This window comes from Oncorhynchus nerka, linkage group LG25 (genome assembly GCF_034236695.1).
Source record: "Oncorhynchus nerka isolate Pitt River linkage group LG25, Oner_Uvic_2.0, whole genome shotgun sequence".
Taxonomy (NCBI): Eukaryota; Metazoa; Chordata; class Actinopteri; order Salmoniformes; family Salmonidae; genus Oncorhynchus; species Oncorhynchus nerka.
The window spans coordinates 4,766,561-4,792,102 of record NC_088420.1 but is presented as its reverse complement, the minus strand read 5'-3'; the positions used below and the strand labels follow the sequence as shown (position 1 = coordinate 4,792,102).

At 43.6% G+C, this 25,542-nt stretch overlaps 1 protein-coding gene across 2 annotated transcripts in view; it reads left to right on the top strand.

Moving 5' to 3' along the window:
* The window catches only part of LOC135564482 (tyrosine-protein kinase RYK-like), a 159,998-nt gene that overhangs the window by 110,700 nt on the left and 23,756 nt on the right, over nucleotides 1-25,542 (top strand). For both annotated transcript variants that reach the window (XM_065009493.1, XM_065009492.1), the window contains 3 exons: nucleotides 6,092-6,178; nucleotides 7,515-7,584; nucleotides 15,722-15,854. In XM_065009493.1, the coding sequence (XP_064865565.1) occupies nucleotides 6,092-6,178; nucleotides 7,515-7,584; nucleotides 15,722-15,854 (290 nt within the window). The remainder of the gene's footprint in view (nucleotides 1-6,091; nucleotides 6,179-7,514; nucleotides 7,585-15,721; nucleotides 15,855-25,542) is intronic.

Here is a 25,542-nt window from a genome sequence, read left to right as displayed (position 1 = left end):
CTATCCGTTTTGTCACCAAAGCCCCATATACTACCCACCATTGCGACCTGTACGCTCTCGTTGGCTGGCCCTCGCTTCATACTCGTCGCCAAACCCACTGGCTCCATGTCATCTACAAGACCCTGCTAGGTAAAGTCCCCCTTATCTCAGCTCGCTGGTCACCATAGCATCTCCCACCTGTAGCACACGCTCCAGCAGGTATATCTCTCTAGTCACCCCAAAACCAATTCTTTCTTTGGCCGCCTCTCCTTCCAGTTCTCTGCTGCCAATGACTGGAACGAACTACAAAAATCTCTTAAATTGGAAACACTTATCTCCCTCACTAGCTTTAAGCACCAACTGTCAGAGCATCTTACAGATTACTGCACCTGTACATAGCCCACCTATAATTTAGCCCAAACAACTACCTCTTTCCCAACTGTATTTAATTTATTTATTTATTTTGCTCCTTTGCACCCCATTATTTTTATTTCTACTTTGCACATTCTTCCATTGCAATACTACCATTCCAGTGTTTTACTTGCTATATTGTATTTACTTTGCCACCATGGCCTTTTTTGCCTTTACCTCCCTTCTCACCTAATTTGCTCACATTGTATATAGACTTGTTTTTTTTTACTGTATTATTGACTGTATGTTTGTTTTACTCCATGTGTAACTCTGTGTCGTTGTATGTGTCGAACTGCTTTGCTTTATCTTGGCCAGGTCGCAATTGTAAATGAGAACTTGTTCTCAACTTGCTTACCTGGTTAAATAAAGGTGAAATAAAAATAAATAAAAAAACAGAGTCAATGTGGAGGCTATATACAGGGGATACCGGTACAGAGTCAATGTGGAGGCTATATACAGGGTGTTACGGTACAGAGTCAATGTGGAGGCTATATACAGGGGGTACCGGTACAGAGTCAATGTGGAGGCTATATACAGGGGATACCGGTACAGAGTCAATGTGGAGGCTATATACAGGGGATACCGGTACAGAGTCAATGTGGAGGCTATATACAGGGTGTTACGGTACAGAGTCAATGTGGAGGCTATATACAGGGGGTACCGGTACAGAGTCAATGTGGAGGCTATATACAGGGGGTACCGGTACAGAGTCAATGTGGAGGCTATATACAGGGTATTACGCTACAGAGTCAATGTGGAGGCTATATACAGGGTGTTACGGTACAGAGTCAATGTGGAGGCTATATACAGGGTATTACGGTACAGAGTCAATGTGGAGGCTATATACAGGGTATTACGCTACAGAGTCAATGTGGAGGCTATATACAGGGTGTTACGGTACAGAGTCAATGTGGAGGCTATATACAGGGTATTACGGTACAGAGTCAATGTGGAGGCTATATACAGGGTGTTACGGTACAGAGCCAATGTGGAGGCTATATACAGGGTATTACGGTACAGAGTCAATGTGGAGGCTATATACAGGGTATTACGCTACAGAGTCAATGTGTGTGGGCACTGGTTAGTCGAGGTAATTGAGGTAATATGTACCTGTAGGTAGAGTTATTAAAGTGACTATGTTTAGATCAAAACAGAGAGTAGCAGCAGCGTAAAAGTGGAGTCTGATTCATCCCTGATGAATACATGTTATTGTTTTACCTTGTTGTGAAACAACTGAAAGTTTGAACACACACATTGTTGAAAACAAAACTTCCATTTCCTAATAAACACCATTCATTACAAGGTCTGTATGTGATGTCCTGGCGAAGACCTTTTTTGGTCTGAACTTTGTCACACAAACATTGTTTTATAGTGCAGAGACGCTGACGACACCTTCACTGTGTTACTCACTTCTAGGCAAGCAGTGGTCTCTCTCTCTTCTGATGACATCACAGAGAAGAGAACACTGTGTTACTCACTTCTAGGCAAGCAGTGGTCTCTCTCTTCTGATGACATCACAGAGAAGAGAACACTGTGTTTCTGTTGTGTATCCACAGAGAAGAGAACACTGTGTTTCTGTTGTGTATCCACAGAGAAGAGAATACTGTGTATCCACAGAGAAGAGAATACTGTGTATCCACAGAGAAGAGAATACTGTGTTTCTGTTGTGTATCCACAGAGAAGAGAATACTGTGTATCTGTTGTGTATGCACAGAGAAGAGAACACTGTGTTTCTGTTGTGTATCCACAAAGAGAATACTGTGTTTCTGTTGTGTATCCACAGAGAAGAGAATACTGTGTATCTGTTGTGTATGCACAGAGAAGAGAACACTGTGTTTCTGTTGTGTATGCACAGAGAAGAGAACACTGTGTTTCTGTTGTGTATCCACAGAGAAGAGAATACTGTGTATCTGTTGTGTATCCACAGAGAAGAGAACATTGTGTTTCTGTTGTGTATGCACAGAGAAGAGAACACTGTGTTTCTGTTGTGTATCCACAGAGAAGAGAACACTGTGTTTCTGTTGTGTATCCACAGAGAAGAGAACACTGTGTTTCTGTTGTGTATCCACAGAGAAGAGAACACTGTGTATCCACAGAGAAGAGAATACTGTGTTTCTGTTGTGTATCCACAGAGAAGAGAATACTGTGTTTCTGTTGTGTATCCACAGAGAAGAGAATACTGTGTTTCTGTTGTGTATCCACAGAGAAGAGAACACTGTGTTTCTGTTGTGTATCCACAGAGAAGAGAACACTGTGTTTCTGTTGTGTATCCACAGAGAAGAGAATGCTGTGTTTCTGTTGTGTATCCACAGAGAAGAGAATGCTGTGTTTCTGTTGTGTATCCACAGAGAAGAGAATACTGTGTATCCACAGAGAAGAGAATATTGTGTATCTGTGTATCCACAGAGAAGAGAATACTGTTTATCTGTTGTGTATCCTCAGAGAAGAGAATACTGTGTATCCTGTGTATCACTCTGACAGAGCTCCAGAATTCCTCTGTGGTGATGGGAGAACCTTCCAGAAGGACAACCATCTCTGCAGCACTCAACCGACCAGGCCTTTATGGTAGAGTGGCCAGACGGAAGCCACTCCTCAGTAAAAGGCACATAAAGGACTCGGACCATGAGAAACAAGATTCTCTGGTCTGATGAAACCAAATGAAAATAGCCCAGAAATGTTTCATACGAACAAATGCTTATTTCTCTCAAATTGAGCACACATTTGTTTCCATCCCTCTTGGTGAGCATTTTGTCTTTGCCACGATCATCCATCCACATGACAGTTGTGCCATATCAATAAGCTGATGTAAACAGCATGATCATTAAACAGGTGCACCTTGTGCTGGGGACAATATATGGCTCCTCTAAAATGGACTGTTTTGTCACACAACACAGTACAGCCTATGTCTCAACTTTTGAGGGTGTGTCCTGATGGCAGGAATGTCCACCAGAGCTGTTGCCAAATAATCGAATCGTGGACGTACTGTACTACTTATTCTCATTTGAGAGAATTTGACAGTACTTCCAACCGGTCTCACAACCGCAGACCACGTGTAACCACGCCAGTCCAGGACCTCCACATTGGGCTTCTTGACCTGTGGGTGAAAAACGCATTCTAATTGGCTGGGCCTGGCTCCCCAGTGAGTGGGACTATGCCCTCCCATGGCTGCACCCCTGCCCTCATTGGCCCTCCCATGGCTGCACCCCTGCCCTCATTGGCCCTCCCATGGCTGCACCCCTGCCCTCATTGGCCCTCCCATGGCTGCACCCCTGCCCTCATTGGCCCTCCCATGGTGGCACCCCTGCCCTCATTGGCCCTCCCATGCTGCACCCCTGCCCTCATTGGCCCTCCCATGGCTGCACCCCTGCCCTCATTGGCCCTCCCATGGCTGCACCCCTGCCCTCATTGGCCCTCCCATGGCTGCACCCCTGCCCTCATTGGCCCTCCCATGGTGGCACCCCTGCCCTCATTGGCCCTCCCATGGCTGCACCCCTGCCCTCATTGGCCCTCCCATGGCTGCACCCCTGCCCTCATTGGCCCTCCCATGGCTGCACCCCTGCCCTCATTGGCCCTCCCATGGTGGCACCCCTGCCCTCATTGGCCCTCCCATGGCTGCACCCCTGCCCTCATTGGCCCTCCCATGGCTGCACCCCTGCCCTCATTGGCCCTCCCATGGCTGCACCCCTGCCCTCATTGGCCCTCCCATGGTGGCACCCCTGCCCTCATTGGCCCTCCCATGGCTGCACCCCTGCCCTCATTGGCCCTCCCATGGCTGCACCCCTGCCCTCATTGGCCCTCCCATGGCTGCACCCCTGCCCTCATTGGCCCTCCCATGGCTGCACCCCTGCCCTCATTGGCCCTCCCATGGCTGCACCCCTGCCCTCATTGGCCCTCCCATGGCTGCACCCCTGCCCAGTCATGTGAAATCCATAGATTAGAGCTTAATAAATTAATTTAAATTGACAGATTTCCTTATGTACTGTAACTCTGTAAAATCTTTGAAATTGTTGCATGTTGCCTTTTTAATATTTTTATTCCGTATATTTCAGCACTGTTTCGCGCTGCTTTGAGATAACCGTGCTGCTTCGAGATAACCGTGCTGCTTCGAGATAACCGTGCTGCTTTGAGATAACCGTGCTGCTTTGAGATAACCGTGCTGCTTCGAGATAACCGTGCTGCTTCGAGATAACCGTGCTGCTTCGAGATAACCGTGCTGCTTTGAGATAACCGTGCTGCTTTGAGATAACCGTGCTGCTTTGAGATAACCGCGCTGCTTTGAGATAACCGCTCTGCTTCGAGATAACCGTGGGAACTCGGCTCGATAAATCAATCTATGTCAGATTAAATCTCCCATTTGGATATTGATTAGGCTACAAATCAGGCTGTATAAATGTTAGCTACATTGAGGTGAGTGTTTCTCGTGATCATCTTGTCTAGTTGGGTCATTCATTATCACTGATCAGAATATTTTGTCATCAATACAAGTTGATTACTTTTGCTAAGTACCCTACTCCTGACAAAAAGACATGTAACTCGTCTTAATCAATCAATGTGATTTTTGTTTCCCTGAATCTCCGTCTGTATATTTGGTTAATTCTCTGCCTGGACAAATAAGAGGTGGTATAGCTCATCTATTCGTTTGCTCATCTATCACCGATCAGAAACATTTAGCGTGCTGTAATCTAGCCTAAATCAAGTCTATTATTTTTGCTCGATCGTGTAAAGGCAACACCTAAAGTCTGTGGAGGTTGTGAAATATGAACACGAAACTCACCTGTTTTTAAAAAATATAGATTGCTGTTATTTTCTATCAATATCATGATGAAGAGACCTTCAATGTAAGACCCTACGCCTGTTCCCTAACAAAGGGGAGTGAGGGTAGGAAAGGGATTGAAACGTGGATCAGAAAAGCATGAGCTTGGGTTCTGTTTTCTAAAGTAGCTTTATATGACAGCGATTCCACGTGTCGCCTTGACACAAGTTGTTTGGGGGGGGGTTATTTTGTCCTGTTTCGTTGAAATTAAATTCTTAGCTTACTATAAAAAATGTGTTGATTTTGATCAGGGTAGCCTAAGTGTGTTTAATGAATAAAATAACTATTGCTTTAATGCGCACGGCTCAGCCGTTTAGCATATAGGCTGCACACCAAATATGCCAGTCTATTCTTTTGAAAATACATTTATTAGTCTTCTGTTTCTTAGGACCTGCCTAAAACAAATTAATAATTTCTTTGTGATGGTGTTCATTCAATGGATTTATAAAAATAGACCTAAGCACATCGGCTCATGTCTACTTCCACTCCTAAAATTTCAGGCATGTGCACGAGAGATATAAAAAGGCTTTTCATGACAAGAATGTGGTAAAAATGGGACTTTATAAATTGGGCTTTTTTTTGAGCCAACGTACCATAACATTTCTGTATAGGGTATTAGTTTAGGACAATATAGAGGACCTAGTGCAGAGCCCTGGGGGACACCAGTAGTGAGAACAGGAGAGGGCCTAGTACAGGGCCCTGGGGACACCAGTAGTGAGAACAGGAGAGGGCCTATTACAGGGCCCTGGGGGACACCAGTAGAGAGAACAGGAGGACACCAGTAGTGAGAACAGGAGAGGGCCTATTACAGGGCCCTGGGGGACACCAGTAGTGAGACATTTATAGAGGCACTTTTCCTCTAATAAAAGATGTGCTGTTCTTTCACAGGAACGTTTGGCCGCATTTTCCATGGTGTTCTGTTGGACGAGAAGGACCCGGCCAAGGAGAAGCAGTGCTTTGTGAAGACTGTAAAAGGTACGCAGTCATTCATTCCCTCATCACTGTCTGCAACCCATTCATTCCCCTGTCTATGTCTGTCTTACCTCTATATACTAGCTGATGGTTTGAATTTCCCACCAAACACATTTCGCCTTATCTCATTCTTTCCTCAGCATGTGAGTGGTCTGCATTGTATCTGCTGGTGATGCTGAGAAAACAGCTCTTAGTTGGGCTATTCTCTTATACCTATTAATACCTATTAAATTAGACCACAAGGTTAACCCAAGGCTATGAGTCAGGGTTAGATGGGGTAAGGCAAGCTCTCACCTCTTTGACCACTTGACTCCTCTCGAAAACTCAACAAAGGGCAGGGGGTTGCGTGATTCAAGGTGCCAGAAAAATGTTATCAATGCACAAGTGTATGTTTTGCGGTGCGCCACTGCCCCGTACAGTGAGCACGTGGCAGGTTGAAGAACAGGTAACCAGTTAAAACCACAGTCCACACAGTCTCTCTTTCCCACAGACGTTCTCAGGTTCACGTGTCCCTCCCAGCTGACCTTTGCCCTCTAGCTCCTCTAGCAATTCCATGTTTATCCAGGGTGGGTACCAGACCATGAACAATGTGCCCACCCCCATGCCAACCATACCCGGGTCCTGCTTTGTCCTCTTCCTCCCGGCAGACCCCGAGGGCAGGAAGCCTGCTTCCAAAGAGGACCACTCCCTCTCTCCCAGATTTAGCACGACCTTCTGCAGATATGGGTTCGAATAGTATTCAAAATCATTTCAAATACTTTTATCTGGGCTTTATTGAACTTAGCCGGCACAATGGAACCAATAGAATGTGGGTTCAAACCCCGCCCCTCTGACACTTCAGGCAGACTAGAGCCAATTGGGAAATGTATTGAAAGATTGTAAATACTGATAGAACCCAGGTCTTGGGCTTCTGTGCAGGTTGGCAAGGGTCAATCGAGCGTCTCACTGTTTCCAACTAAAGATGATATAAACGCTCACAGGAAAGCACTGACTGGTGCTGTTCTAGGAGAATATAGAATGGTGTTGTCAAGAGGGCTGTTAGACCGTGACATGACCTTTAAAAAAATACAAAATAAATGATATTGTGTTTGATTTGGTCAGGAGGAATGTTCATGGCTCAGCTTGGCCAAGAAGGTTTAGACGGCTCTTACACCAGTTATCTACGGACTGTTTTTCTCTGGGGTTGCTTTCCAAAACTTAAGTTTTGAGTGTTCTTTAAAAACTGCAACGCATCCCCAGATTTATGCTCTTGTGGAATTTCTACGACTAAACTTGAGTCTCTCGTCTTCTCCTTTTTTGTCCTTCCTTCTCTCTTTCACTCTCTTCTCTCGTTCGTTAGACCATGCATCTGAGGTGCAGGTGACCATGATGCTTACGGAGAGCTGTAAACTACGAGGACTTCATCACAGGTAATCAATCAGATCAAATCATCACAACAGGATCAGATGGATGCCTGAAATCACAGGACACCTGCTGTTTCTGTACCACAGACCAGTGATTCCCAAACGTTTTATAGTCCCGTACCCCTTCAAACATTCAACCTCCAGCTGCCGTACCCCCTCTAGCACCAGGGTCAGCGCACTCTCAAATATTGTTTTTTGCCATCATTGTAAGCCTGCCACACACACTCTATACAACACATTTATTAAACATAAGAATGAGTGAGTTTTTGTCACAATCCGGCTCGTGGGAAGTGACAAAGAGCTCTTACAATATAATAATAATCAATAATTTTGCTCTTTATTTAACCATCTTACATATAAAACCTTATTTGTTCATCAAAAATTGAGAATAACTCACAAGTTAATGAGAAGGGTGTGCTTGAAATGATGCACATAACTCTGCAATGTTGGGTTGTATTGGAGAGAGTCTCAGTCTTAAATCATTGTCCACACACAGTCTGTGCCTGTATTTAGTTTTCATGAGGGCCGAGAATCCACTCTCGCATAGGTACGTGGTTGCAAAGAGCATCAGTGTCTTAACAGCATGATTTGCCAAGGCAGAATACTCTGAGCACAGCCAAATCCAGAAATCTGGCTAAGAGATTTTAAATAAACATTTTCACAGAACCGCTTGTAGCGATTTCGATGAGTCTCTCTTGTTCAGATATCGGTAGGTGGACTGGAGGCAGGGCATGAAAGGGATAACGAATCCAGTTGTTTGTGTCGTCTGTTTGCTCACCCACCTCACTCAGGTGCTTCACAATATCACATTTGACATTGTCCGTAAGTTTGAGTTCATTTACACAAAAAAATCATACAATGATGGAAAGACCTGTGTTGTCAAATCAAATCAAATGTATCTATATAGCCCTTCGTACATCAGCTGATATCTCAAAGTGCTGTACAGAAACCCAGTCTAAAACCCCAAACAACAAGCAATGCAGGTGTAGAAGCACGGTGGCTAGGAAAAACTCCCTAGAAAGGCCAGAACCTAGGAAGAAACCTAGAGAGGAACCAGGCTATGAGGGGTGGCCAGTCCTCTTCTGGCTGTGCCGGGTGGAGATTATAACAGAACATGGCCAAGATGTTCAAATGTTCATAAATGACCAGCATGGTCGAATAATAATAAGGCAGAACAGTTGAAACTGGAGCAGCAGCACAGTCAGGTGGACTGGGGACAGCAAGGAGTCATCATGTCAGGTAGTCCTAGGGCTCAGGTCCTCCGAGAGAGAGAGAAAGAAAGAGAGAATTAGAGAGAGCATATGTGGGGTGGCCAGTCCTCTTGTTAATGCAGACAGAGAAGAGCTCCAACTTCTTAATCATAGCCTCAATTTTGTCCCCCACATTGAATATAGCCCCTAGCTTCCTTGTTTGTTTATTTTGACATGTCATGCAGTCCATACAGGAAGTCAGTGTCCGTACCTTACAGGAAGTCAGTGTCCGTACCTTACAGGAAGTCAGTGTCCGTACCTTTCAGGAAGTCAGTGTCCGTACCTTTCAGGAAGTCAGTGTCCGTACCTTTCAGGAAGTCAGTGTCCGTACCTTACAGGAAGTCAGTGTCCGTACCTTTCAGGAAGTCAGTGTCCGTACCTTTCAGGAAGTCAGTGTCCGTACCTTTCAGGAAGTCAGTGTCCGTACCTTTCAGGAAGTCAGTGTCCGTACCTTACAGGAAGTCAGTGTCCGTACCTTTCAGGAAGTCAGTGTCCGTACCTTTCAGGAAGTCAGTGTCCGTACCTTTCAGGAAGTCAGTGTCCGTACCTTACAGGAAGTCAGTGTCCGTACCTTACAGGAAGTCAATGTCTTATGCTTCCACTGTCTTTCAGCTGTCTGCTCAGCAATGACTGTCATCATCCCACACATTCATTCTAATGCTATGGTCATAACAACCAACTTTCCCCTTTTCCACGACCTTAGACCCTGGGTTCCTACTAGATTTCTCCACACTGAAGATGACATTATTATAAAACAGATTGTTTGGATCCTGGATACTGATTGGTTTAATTTAACAGAATTTATTTGGGTAAAAAATAAATAATAATAATTTGTTTTAATACATTTTTTAAATTTTTTTATTAAAACACTTGTTTCCAACGTGGTCTTCAAACAGTAGCCGTGACGATACAGTTTACTGCGGCTGAAAGGTAAACAACATAGCTTCCTTGAATTAGGCGCTACCATGGAAACCTGACGAGAGGGTCATAGGCTTCCCCGCACTGTATCGTCACTCTTAGGTTGTTCCTCGTTCTGTGAAAAACCGCCGTCTGCCGGTCTGCTATGACTGGAGCATGTTAAAGGAAAGAAAAAGATACACACACACACACACACACACACACTTCCCACAATGCAGCAGCACACACACACACTTCCCACAATGCAGCAGCACACACACACACACACACTTCCCACAATGCAGCAGCACACACACACACACACACACACACTTCCCACAATGCAGCAGCACACACACACACACACTTCCCACAATGCAGCAGCACACACACACACACACTTCCCACAATGCAGCAGCACACAGAAATAGAATGAAAACAAAAGGGCTTGGAACCTCTAATCCTGGCAATTTGACTGGTAAAACCCAAAGCTCATTGGCTGCCTGGTATTGTGATGCAATAATGTCCACGGTAATGTAGAACGTTAGTTTAAATGATGTTAACTAATGTGACTCAAGTAATGGAACGTATTGTTTCTAATGTCTGTTGTAGTGTTTCACGATATATCGGTACCACTGCAATATCACAATATGTCACGATACTTATGAACATTTTAGTATACCGTAGTACAGTTTATATGATAGTATCGACTTTTTCAGCCCTACCCATCTCAAGAACCTGCTGGCGCCTGCTATAATGATTATAGAGTCACTTTTGTTGATGCCTTCAGTTGAATTTAAGCAACTGCCATTAGTCTCTTGTATGAGCAGATCCAATCATATCCACTTCACAATCATGCACATATCAGGTGTGGCAGCTGTAATCAGCCATCTGCGTCCCCCCACTCACCTGCTTCTCTCTGCGTCCCCCCACTCACCTGCTTCTCTCTGCATCCCCCCACTCACCTGCTTCTCTCTGCGTCCCCCCACTCACCTGCTTCTCTCTGCACCCCCCCACTCTCCTGCTTCACTCTGCGTCTCCCCACTCACCTGCTTCACTCTGCATCCCCCCACTCTCCTGCTTCCCCCCACTCTACACCTCTAGCAGATAGCTGCTCCAGCATCACTCTACACCTCTAGCAGATAGCTGCTCCAGCATCACTCTACACCTCTAGCAGATAGCTGCTCCAGCATCACTCTACACCTCTAGCAGATAGCTGCTCCAGCATCACTCTACACATCTAGCAGATAGCTGCTCCAGCATCACTCTACACATCTAGCAGATAGCTGCTCCAGCATCACTCTACACATCTAGCAGATAGCTGCTCCAGCATCACTCTACACATCTAGCAGATAGCTGCTCCAGCATCACTCTACACATCTAGCAGATAGCTGCTCCAGCATCACTCTACACATCTAGCAGATAGCTGCTCCAGCATCACTCTACACCTCTAGCAGATAGCTGCTCCAGCATCACTCTACACCTCTAGCAGATAGCTGCTCCAGCATCACTCTACACCTCTAGCAGATAGCTGCTCCAGCATCACTCTACACATCTAGCAGATAGCTGCTCCAGCATCACTATACACCTCTAGCAGATAGCTGCTCCAGCATCACTCTACACATCTAGCAGATAGCTGCTCCAGCATCACTCTACACCTCTAGCAGATAGCTGCTCCAGCATCACTATACACCTCTAGCAGATAGCTGCTCCAGCATCACTCTACACCTCTAGCAGATAGCTGCTCCAGCATCACTCTACACATCTAGCAGATAGCTGCTCCAGCATCACTCTACACATCTAGCAGATAGCTGCTCCAGCATCACTCTACACCTCTAGCAGATAGCTGCTCCAGCATCACTCTACACATCTAGCAGATAGCTGCTCCAGCATCACTCTACACCTCTAGCAGATAGCTGCTCCAGCATCACTCTACACCTCTAGCAGATAGCTGCTCCAGCATCACTCTACACATCTAGCAGATAGCTGCTCCAGCATCACTCTACACCTCTAGCAGATAGCTGCTCCAGCATCACTCTACACATCTAGCAGATAGCTGCTCCAGCATCACTCTACACCTCTAGCAGATAGCTGCTCCAGCATCACTCTACACCTCTAGCAGATAGCTGCTCCAGCATCACTATACACCTCTAGCAGATAGCTGATCCAGCATCACTCTACACATCTAGCAGATAGCTGCTCCAGCATCACTCTACACCTCTAGCAGATAGCTGCTCCAGCATCACTATACACCTCTAGCAGATAGCTGCTCCAGCATCACTATACACCTCTAGCAGATAGCTGCTCCAGCATCACTCTACACATCTAGCAGATAGCTGCTCCAGCATCACTCTACACATCTAGCAGATAGCTGCTCCAACATCACTCTACACATCTAGCAGATAGCTGCTGGAGCATCAGAGGCCAGTTGGAAAGAGGAGGAGATGTAGAACGTTTAATAGACTAAGTTAGAATCATTAGTAAACACTCCTGCTGTTAGGTCAAGTTTATACACATTAAAATTAAGTTAATACAAATTAATAAAATCCCAAAAATGTATATACATTTATCTAACTAGGCAAGTCAGTTAAGAACAAATTCTTATTTTCAATGACGGGTAGAATGACATATTTGTACCTTGTCAGCTCGGGGATTCGAACTTGCAACCTTTCGGTTACTAGTCCAACGCTCTAACCACTAGGCTAACCTGCCGCACCAAAATGAATGTAGGTTAATGTATGTGAACCTGTTTTGACAGTGATTTTATTTCCATGATGGTCTTCATCCGTCTGTGACACGCGTATCTTATTACCGCCCCACATGTGTGATTCTGTGAAAGCTTTGTCAGTTCCTCACGCTGGGCCCACACCTTCCTCTTTCCTTTCCCGAGGTCAGGTGGTCACAGTGCTCTCCAATAAGCTTCCTCCTTCATTTAAATTTAAGAGGCTTTATTGGCATTGCAAGTGCAATAGATTAATAAACAAAAGTGAAATAAACGTAAAAAAATGAACAGTAAACATTACAGATACAGAAGTTCCAAAATAATAAAGACATTACAAATGTCATATTATATATATATATATATATATATATACAGTGTTGTAACGATGTACATATAGTTAAGGTACAAAAGGGAAAATAAATAAACATAAATATGGGTTGTATTTACAATGGTGTTGGTTCTTCACTGGTTGCCCTTTTCTTGTGGCAACAGGTCACAAATCTCGCTGCTGTGATGTCACACTGTGATGTCACCCTGTAGATATGGGAGTTTGTTTGTTTTCGAATTCTTTGTGGATCTGTGTAATCTGGGGGAAATATGTCTCTCTAATATGGTCATACATTGGGCAGGAGGTTAGGAAGTGCAGCTCAGTTTCCACCTCATTCTGTGGGCAGTGAGCACATAGCCTGTCTTCTCTTGAGAGCCATGTCTGCCTACGGCGGCCTTTCTCAATAGCAAGGCTATGCTCCCCCCCCCCCCCAGAAACACCTGGATCCGTGTCATTGTAGTAGTGTGTTATCTCTTCCCCCCAAGAAACACCTGGATCTGTGTCATTCTAGTAGTGTGTTATCTTGCCCCCTCCAGAAACACCTGGATCGGTGTCATTCTAGTAGTGTGTTATCTTGCCCCCCCCCCCAGAAACACCTGGATCCATGACATTGTAGTAGTGTGTTATCTTGCCCCCTCCCCAGAAACACCTGGATCAGTGTCATTCTAGTAGTGTGTTATCTTGCCCCCCTCCAGAAACACCTGGATCCGTGTCATTCTAGTAGTGTGTTATCTTGCCCCCTCCAGAAACACCTGGATCTGTGTCATTCTAGTAGTGTGTTATCTTGCCCCCCAGAAACACCTTGATCCGTGTCATTCTAGTGGTGTGTTATCTTACCACCCCCAGAAACACCTGGATCCGTGTCATTGTAGTAGTGTGTTATCTTGCCCCCCCCCCAAGAAACACCTGGATCCGTGTCATTGTAGTAGTGTGTTATCTTGCCCCCCCCAGAAACACCTGGATCTGTGTCATTGTAGTAGTGTGTTATCTTGCCCCCCCCACCTGGAGAAACACCTGGATCCGTGACATTGGAGTAGTGTGTTATCTTGCCCCCCCCAGAAACACCTGGATCCGTGACATTGTAGTAGTGTGTTATCTTGCCCCCCCTCCAGAAACACCTGGATCTGTGTCATTGTAGTAGTGAGTTATCTTGCCCCCCAGAAACACCTGGATCTGTGTCATTCTAGTAGTGTGTTATCTTGCCCCCCCAGAAACACCTGGATCCGTGTCATTCTAGTAGTGTGTTATCTTGCCCCCCCAGAAACACCTGGATCCGTGACATTGTAGTAGTGAGTTATCTTGCCCCCCAGAAACACCTGGATCTGTGTCATTGTAGTAGTGTGTTATCTTGCCCCCCAGAAACACCTGGATCTGTGTCATTGTAGTAGTGTGTTATCTTGCCCCCAGAAACACCTTGATCCGTGTCATTCTAGTGGTGTGTTATCTTACCCCCAGAAACACCTGGATCCGTGACATTGTAGTAGTGAGTTATCTTGCCCCCCAGAAACACCTGGATCTGTGTCATTGTAGTAGTGAGTTATCTTGCCCCCAGAAACACCTGGATCTGTGTCATTGTAGTAGTGTGTTATCTTGCCCCCCAGAAACACCTGGATCTGTGTCATTCTAGTAGTGTGTTATCTTGCCCCCCCCCAGAAACACCTGGATCCGTGTCATTGTAGTAGTGTGTTATCTTGCCCCCCTCCAGAAACACCTGGATCTGTGTCATTCTAGTAGTGTGTTATCTTGCCCCCCCAGAAACACCTGGATCTGTGTCATTCTAGTAGTGTGTTATCTTGCCCCCCTCCAGAAACACCTGGATCTGTGTCATTCTAGTAGTGTGTTATCTTGCCCCCCCCTCCAGAAACACCTGGATCTGTGTCATTCTAGTAGTGTGTTATCTTGCCCCCCAGAAACACCTGGATCCGTGACATTGTAGTAGTGTGTTATCTTGCCCCCCCCAGAAACACCTGGATCTGTGTCATTGTAGTAGTGTGTTATCTTGCCCCCCAGAAACACCTGGATCTGTGTCATTGTAGTAGTGTATTATCTTGCCCCCCCCCAGAAACACCTGGATCCATGTCATTGTAGTAGTGTGTTAACTTGCCCCCCCTCCAGAAACACCTGGATCTGTGTCATTCTAGTAGTGTGTTATCTTGCCCCCAGAAACACCTGGATCCGTGTCATTCTAGTAGTGTGTTATCTTGCCCCCAAGAAACACCTGGATCTGTGTCATTCTAGTAGTGTGTTATCTTGCCCTCCAGAAACACCTGGATCTGTGTCATTCTAGTAGTGTGTTATCTTGCCCCCAGAAACACCTGGATCCGTGTCATTCTAGTAGTGTGTTATCTTGCCCCCCACCCCCCCAAGAAACACCTGGATCTGTGTCATTCTAGTAGTGTGTTATCTTGCCCCCCCCAAGAAACACCTGGATCTGTGTCATTGTAGTAGTGTGTTAACTTGCCCCCTCCAGAAACACCTGGATCTGTGTCATTCTAGTAGTGTGTTATCTTGCCCCCCCCAGAAACACCTGGATCCGTGTCATTCTAGTAGTGTGTTATCTTGCCCCCCCAGAGACACCTCCCTAGAAACACCTGGATCTGTGTCATTCTAGTAGTGTGTTATCTTGCCCCCCTCCCCAGAAACACCTGGATCCGTGACATTGTAGTAGTGTGTTATCTTGTCCCCCTCCCCAGAAACAACTGGATCCGTGACATTGTAGTAGTGTGTTATCTTGCCCCCTCCAGAAACACCTGGATCCGTGTCATTCTAGTAGTGTGTTATCTTGCCCCCCCCCTCCAGAAACACCTGGATCTGTGTCATTCTAGTAGTGTGTTATCTTGCTCTCTCTCTTCTATTATCAGATAGACTAGTTGATATGTGCAGTATTTTCCCTCCCTGTCTCTCCTACCTATTTCCTGTTAACCTCCCAGTTGTCTTGTCCTCCAGGAACCTGCTCCCCATCTGTCATGTGTGTACAGAGGAAGGAGAGAAGCCTATGGTACTACTGCCCTATATGGACTGGGGTAACCTCAAACTGTTCCTGAGACAGTGCAAGCTGGCCGAGGCCAACAACCCACAGGTGAGCCCCGAACCCTGGCTCCGGCCTAATGTCATCCTACCGTTCTATGGCTATCCTACCATTATCCTAACCTTCTCTCTAGTCTACTGTCATCCTACCGTTCTATGGCTATCCTACCATTATCCTAACCCTCTCTCTAGTCTACTGTCATCCTACCGTTCTATGGCTATCCTACCATTATCCTAACCCTCTCTCTAGTCTATCTGTCATCCCTACCATTATCCTAACCCTCTCTCTAGTCTACTGTCATGGCTATCCTACCATTATCCTAACCTCTCTAGTCTACTGTCATCCTACCGTTCTATGGCTATCCTACCATTATCCTAACCCTCTCTCTAGTCTACTGTCATCCTACCGTTCTATGGCTATCCTACCATTATCCTAACCCTCTCTCTAGTCTACTGTCATCCTACCGTTCTATGGCTATCCTACCATTATCCTAACCCTTTCTCTAGTCTACTGTCATCCTACCGTTCTATGGCTATCCTACCATTATCCTAAACCTCTCTCTAGTCTACTGTCATCCTACCGTTCTATGGCTATCCTACCATTATCCTAACCCTGGCTCCGGCCTACTGTCGTCCTGTCATCGTCCTGCCGTAGTACTGCTGTCGTACTACAGTCATCCCGCCAGTGTTAACGCAGACCAGTAGTTAGGCACCAATTGACGCCAACCAATACCCAGTCTAAAAGTGTTAGTGTAGTGCGTTAGTGTAGTGCGTTAGTGTGGTGCGTTAATGTAGTGCGTTAGTGTGGTGTGTTAATGTAGTGTGTATTAAGCTGAAGTACAAGGGTAGAGACCGTTTCCCATGAGGAGACAATCACCCCATTTGTGCTTGGTAACTCCAGGGGTCCTTTTAATCCTTTAGCACAGGCGTCCTCTGATATGCCTGTAATGTAAATCCAACCGATCAATCAGCCTCGAGTACGACACACACACACACACACACACACACACACACACACACACACACCTACAGTACACACACACACACACACACACACACACACACGTCTTTCAAACCGGGAGACGGAAGCTTTGTTTTAAGGCGCAGCAACGAAAACATACCGAATCATTTTCAATCACAAGTTAAAGCTTCCTTCTCGGTCACAGATGTATTTTTGGGATGGTTCATGACCTCCACCAGACCTTCTCCATCTGTCCTCTCTATATATTCTGTAGGTTATTGTATTGGGCTGACAGACAGACTCATAAAGTTGTTTTTCCCCTGCTGCTGTCGTAATAAACATGAACACAAAATACTGAGTGCACAAAACATTAGGAACACCTTTCCATGATATATACCGACCAGGTGAATCGAGGTGAAAGCTATGATCCCTTATTGATGTCACTTGTTAAATCCACTTCAATCAGTGTAGATGAAGGGGAGGAGACATGTAGATGAAGGGGAGGAGACATGTAGATTAGGGGGAGGAGACATGTAGATTAGGGGGATGAGACATGTAGATGAAGGGGAGGAGACATGTAGATGAAGGGGAGGAGACATGTAGATGAAGGGGAGGAGACATGTAGATGAAGGGGAGGAGACATGTAGATGAAGGGGAGGAGACATGTAGATGAAGGGGAGGAGACGGGTTAAAGAAGGATTTTTAAGCCTTGAGACAATTGAGACATGGATTGTGTGTGTGTGTCATTCAGAGGGTGACTGGGGCAAGACAAAATATTTAAGTGCTTTTGAACGGGGTATGGTAGTAGGTGCCAGGGGCACCGGTTTGTCAAGAACTACAATGCTGCTGGGTTTTACATCTGACTAGGTATCCCTTTGAAGTTTGCACTATTTTGTTCAAAACATTTTTTTTTTCCCTTTTAATATATTTTTGCTTTCCTGTATTTATACTTGGGATAGTATATCCCAGTATATATATATATATATTTATATACCTAGTCAGATAGTATATCCCAGTATATATATATACCTAGTCAGATAGTATATCCCAGTATATATATATATATATACCTAGTCAGATAGTATATCCCAGTATATATATATATATATATACCTAGTCAGATAGTATATCCCAGTATATATATACCTAGTCAGATAGTATATCCCAGTATATATATATATACCTAGTCAGATAGTATATCCCAGTATATATATATATATATATATATATATATATATACCTAGTCAGATAGTATATCCCAGTATATATATATATATACCTAGTCAGATAGTATATCCCAGTATATATATATATATACCTAGTCAGATAGTATATCCCAGTATTTATATATATATATACCTAGTCAGATAGTATATCCCAGTATATATATATATATATATATATATACCTAGTCAGATAGTATATCCCAGTATATATATATATATATATATATACCTAGTCAGATAGTATATCCCAGTATATATATATATATATACCTAGTCAGATAGCATATCCCAGTATATATATATATATATATATATGTATACCTAGTCAGATAGTATATCCCAGTATATATATATATATATATATATATATATACCTAGTCAGATAGTATATCCCAGTATATATATATACCTAGTCAGATAGTATATCCCAGTATATATATATACCTAGTCAGATAGTATATCCCAGTATATATATATATACCTAGTCAGATAGTATATCCCAGTATATATATATATATATACCTAGTCAGATAGTATATCCCAGTATATATATATATATATATATATATATCTATATATATACCTAGTCAGATAGTATATCCCAGTATATATATATATATATATACCTAGTCAGATAGTATATCCCAGTATATATATATATATATATATATATATATATATATATATATATGCCTAGTCAGATAGTATATCCCAGTATATATATATATATATGCCTAGTCAGATAGTATATCCCAGTATATATATATATATATACCTAGTCAGATAGTATATCCCAGTATATATATATATATATATATACCTAGTCAGATAGTATATCCCAGTATATATATATACCTAGTCAGATAGTATATCCCAGTATATATATATATATATATATATATATATACTTAGTCAGATAGTATATCCCAGTATATATATTTATATACCTAGTCAGATAGTATATCCCAGTATATATATATATATATACCTAGTCAGATAGTATATCCCGGTATATATATATATATATATATATATATATATATATATATATATATATATATATATACCTAGTCAGATAGTATATCCCAGTATATATATATATATATATATATATATATATATATATACCTAGTCAGATAGTATATCCCAGTATATATATATATATACTAGTCAGATAGTATATCCCAGTATATATATATATATATATCTAGTCAGATAGTATATCCCAGTATATATATATATATATATACCTAGTCAGATAGTATATCCCAGTATATATATATATATATACCTAGTCAGATAGTATATCCCAGTATATATATAGATAGTATATCCCAGTATATATATATACCTAGTCAGATAGTATATCCCAGTATATATATATATACCTAGTCAGATAGTATATCCCAGTATATATATATACCTAGTCAGATAGTATATCCCAGTATATATATATATATACCTAGTCAGATAGTATATCCCAGTATATATATATATATACCTAGTCAGATAGTATATCCCAGTATATATATATATATATATATATATATATATATATATATATATACCTAGTCAGATAGTATATCCCAGTATATATATATATATATATACCTAGTCAGATAGTATATCCCAGTATATATATATATATATATATATATATATATATATATATATATATACCTAGTCAGATAGTATATCCCAGTATATATATATATATATATACCTAGTCAGATAGTATATCCTTAGTATATATATATATATATATATACCTAGTCAGATAGTATATCCCAGTATATATATATATATATATATATATACCTAGTCAGATAGTATATCCCAGTATATATATATACCTAGTCAGATAGTATATCCCGTATATATATATATATATATATATACCTAGTCAGATAGTATATCCCAGTATATATATATACCTAGTCAGATAGTATATCCCAGTGTGTATATATATATATATATATATATATATATATATATATATATACCTAGTCAGATAGTATATCCCAGTATATATATATATATATATATATATATATATACCTAGTCAGATAGTATATCCCAGTATATATATATATACCTAGTCAGATAGTATATCCCAGTATATATATATATATACCTAGTCAGATAGTATATCCCAGTATATATATATATATACCTAGTCAGATAGTATATCCCAGTATATATATATATATATATACCTAGTCAGATAGTATATCCCAGTATATGTATATACCTAGTCAGATAGTATATCCCAGTATATATATATATATACCTAGTCAGATAGTATATCCCAGTATATATATATATATATACCTAGTCAGATAGTATATCCCAGTATATATATATATATATACCTAGTCAGATAGTATATCCCAGTATATATATATATATATATATATATATATTTATTTTACGCTGGAGGACATCTTTTAATTAAAAATCTGAAATCGGTGCCAAACGTTATGGCTAAATGCCTTTTTGTCCCAGGTTTGAGCCAGAGACTTCTGTCCAGGTTGAAGCTTCCTGCCTTCTTGTGGTTTAACGATGCTTCAATGTTGCCGGGCAGTTAATACGAGTTGAGTCAGATCACAGATCAGATTACAGATCACAGATCAGATCACAGCACATTAAACAGCTGTAAATGTCTTTCTGTTGTGTGCGTCGGAGCGTCCAGGGCCCACAATGATCATCAAAGACCTGATGGTGTACATAAACACTAAGAGGCATGCTCCTGCACGAGCTAGTCTCTCTCTGCAGGGCATTAACACACACACCTCCTCTCTGCAGGGTATTAACACACACACCTCTCTCTGCAGGGCATTAACACACACACACCTCTCTACAGGGTATTAACACACACACACCCCTCTATAGGGTATTAACACACACACCTCTCTCTGCAGGGCATTAACACACACACACCTCTCTATAGGGTATTAACACACACACCTCCTCTCTGCAGGGCATTAACACACACACCTCCTCTCTGCAGGGCATTAACACACACACCTCTCTCTGCAGGGCATTAACACACACACCTCTCTATAGGGTATTAACACACACACACACCTCTCTACAGGGTATTAACACACACACACCTCCTCTCTACAGGGCATTAACACACACACCTCTCTCTGCAGGGCATTAACACACACACCTCTCTATAGGGTATTAACACACACACACCTCCTCTCTACAGGGTATTAACACACACACACCCCTCTCTGCAGGGTATTAACACACACACCTCCTCTCTGCAGGGTATTAACACACACACCTCTCTCTGCAGGGCATTAACATACACACACCTCTCTCTGCAGGGCATTAACACACACACACCTCTCTACAGGGTATTAACACACACACACACCTCCTCTCTACAGGGTATTAACACACACACACCCCTTTCTATAGGGTATTAACACACACACCCCTCTCTACAGGGCATTAACACACACACACCCCTCTCTGCAGGGTATTAACACACACACCTCCTCTCTGCAGGGTATTAACACACACACCTCCTCCCTGCAGGGCATTAACACACACACCTCTCTCTGCAGGGCATTAACACACACACACCTCTCTACAGGGTATTAACACACACACCTCCTCTCTGCAGGGTATTAACACACACACCTCCTCCCTGCAGGGCATTAACACACACACCTCTCTCTGCAGGGCATTAACACACACACACAGGGCATTAACACACACACACCTCTCTACAGGGTATTAACACACACACCTCCTCCCTGCAGGGTATTAACACACACACCCCTCTCTGCAGGGTATTAACACACACACCTCTCTCTACAGGGTATTAACACACACACCTCCTCTCTGCAGGGTATTAACACACACACCTCCTCTCTACAGGGTATTAACACACACACCTCTCTCTGCAGGGCATTAACACACACACACCTCTCTACAGGGTATTAACACACACACACACCTCCTCTCTGCAGGGCATTAACACACACACCTCCTCTCTGCAGGGTATTAACACACACACACCTCTCTACAGGGTATTAACACACACACACCTCTCTACAGGGTATTAACACACACACACCTCTCTACAGGGTATTAACACACACACACCTCTCTACAGGGTATTAACACACACACCTCCTCTCTGCAGGGCATTAACACACACACACCCATCTCTGCAGGGCATTAACACACACACACCTCTCTACAGGGTATTAACACACACACACCCCTCTCTGCAGGATATTAACACACACACCTCTCTCTGCAGGGCATTAACACACACACACCTCTCTACAGGGTATTAACACACACACACACCTCCCTACAGGGTATTAACACACACACACCTCTCTCTGCAGGGTATTAACACACACACCTCTCTCTGCAGGGCATTAACACACACACACCTCTCTCTGCAGGGTATTAACACACACACCTCTCTCTGCAGGGCATTAACACACACACACCTCTCTACAGGGTATTAACACACACACACCCCTCTCTGCAGGGCATTAACACACACACCTCTCTCTGCAGGGCATTAACACACACACCTCTCTACAGGGTATTAACACACACACACTCCTCTCTACAGGGTATTAACACACACACACCCCTCTCTGCAGGGTATTAACACACACACCTCCTCCCTGCAGGTCATTAACACACACACACTCCTCTCTACAGGGTATTAACACACACACACCCCTCTCTGCAGGGTATTAACACACACACCTCTCTCTACAGGGTATTAACACACACAGCTCTCTCTGCAGGGCATTAACACACACACACCTCTCTACAGGGCATTAACACACACACCTCTCTCTGCAGGGCATTAACACACACACACACCTCTCTACAGGGCATTAACACACACACCCCTCTCTGCAGGGCATTAACACACACACCTCTCTCTGCAGGGCATTAACACACACACACCCCTCTCTGCAGGGCATTAACACACACACACCCCTCTCTGCAGGGCATTAACACACACACACCTCTCTCTGCAGGGTATTAACACACACACCTCTCTCTGCAGGGCATTAACACACACACACCTCTCTACAGGGTATTAACACACACACACCCCTCTCTACAGGGTATTAACACACACACACCTCTCTGCAGGGTATTAACACACACACACACCCCTCTCTACAGGGTATTAACACACACACCCCTCTCTACAGGGTATTAACACACACACCTCCTCTCTGCAGGGTATTAACACACACACAACCCTCTCTGCAGGGTATTAACACACACACACTCCTCTCTGCAGGGTATTAACACACACACACACCTCTCTACAGGGTATTAACACACACACACTCCTCTCTACAGGGTATTAACACACACACACCCCTCTCTACAGGGTATTAACACACACACACCTCCTCTCTGCAGGGTATTAACACACACACACACTCTCTACAGGGTATTAACACACACACACACCTCTCTACAGGGTATTAACACACACACACCCCTTTCTATAGGGTATTAACACACACACCCCTCTCTACAGGGCATTAACACACACACACACTCTCTACAGGGTATTAACACACACACACACCTCCTCTCTACAGGGTATTAACACACACACCTCCTCTCTACAGGGTATTAACACACACACACCCCTCTCTACAGGGTATTAACACACACACCTCCTCTCTACAGGGTATTAACACACACACACCCCTCTCTACAGGGTATTAACACACACACCTCCTCTCTACAGGGTATTAACACACACACACCCCCTCTCTGCAGGGTATTAACACACACACCTCTCTCTACAGGGTATTAACACACACACCTCTCTCTACAGGGTATTAACACACACACACCTCCTCTCTACAGAGTATTAACACACACACCTCCTCTCTACAGGGTATTAACACACACACCTCCTCTCTACAGGGTATTAACACACACACCTCCTCTCTACAGGGTATTAACACACACACCTCCTCTCTACAGGGTATTAACACACACACACCCCCTCTCTGCAGGGTATTAACACACACCTCTCTCTACAGGGTATTAACACACACACACCCCTCTACAGGGTATTAACACACACACCCCTCTCTTGCAGGGTATTAGCAGCGTGTCATCTGATAGCTGTCTGTTCTTTTTCTAAGTGAACCACGAGATGTTTATGTACATATACATCCTCTATGCTAAGCTACAGTAGTTAGTTCTGATCTGCTGTTAATATACACACCGCTAGGCTAAGCTACAGTAGTTAGTTCTGATCTGCTGTTAATATACACACCGCTATGCTAAGCTACAGTAGTTAGTCCTGGTCTGCTGTTAATGTACACACCGCTAGGCTAAGCTACAGTAGTTAGTCCTGGTCTGCTGTTAATGTACACACCGCTAGGCTAAGCTACAGTAGTTAGTCCTGGTCTGCTGTTAATGTACACACCGCTATGCTAAGCTACAGTAGTTAGTCCTGGTCTGCTGTTAATGTACACACCGCTAGGCTAAGCTACAGTAGTTAGTCCTGGTCTGCTGTTAATGTACACACCGCTAGGCTAAGCTACAGTAGTTAGTCCTGGTCTGCTGTTAATGTACACACCGCTAGGCTAAGCTACAGTAGTTAGTCCTGGTCTGCTGTTAATGTACACACAGCTAGGCTAAGCTACAGTATTTAGTCCTGGTCTGCTGTTAATGTACACACCGCTATGCTAAGCTACGTCTCAACTCCGATGTCAAGCCGTCCAGGCTAATCAGACAGATTGTAGGATGGTCGTGAAGCAGACTGTTTCATCTAGTCTCACTACACATTGTGCGTCCCCATAGGCGTCCCCAACCTATTGCCTACGTAGTGCATTACTTTTGACCAAAGCATATGGGTCCTGGTCAGAAGCAATGCACTATGTAGGGAATAGGGTGCCACTTGGGACACATATTCTGTTTTGCTGTACTAGCCAGGGGTCATTCAGGCTTGTCTCAGGGGCACCCTCCTAAACAGACCATTGGCCCCTTCCCTGTCTGTAAAACGTCATAGCTACAAGAAGGTAGCTAATCTTTCTATTTTGTAATGTTAAGTGTAGGGGTGGTGGTTTATTCTCTGTAGGGGTGGTGGTTTATTCTCTGTAGGGGTGGTGGTTTATTCTCTGTAGGGGGGTGGTTTATTCTCTGTAGGGGTGGTGGTTTATTCTCTGTAGGGGTGGTGGTTTATTCTCTGTAGGGGTGGTGGTTTATTCTCTGTAGGAGTGGTGGTTTATTCTCTGTAGGAGTGGTGGTTTATTCTCTGTAGGGGTGGTGGTTTATTCTCTGTAGGGGTGGTGGTTTATTCTCTGTAGGGCTGGTGGTTTATTCTCTGTAGGGGTGGTGGTTTATTCTCTGTAGGGGTGGTGGTTTATTCTCTGTAGGGGTGGTTTATTCTCTGTAGGGGTGGTGGTTTATTCTCTGTAGGGGTGGTGGTTTATTCTCTGTAGGGGTGGTGGTTTATTCTCTGTAGGGGTGGTGGTTTATTCTCTAGGGGTGGTGGTTTATTCTCTGTAGGGGTGGTG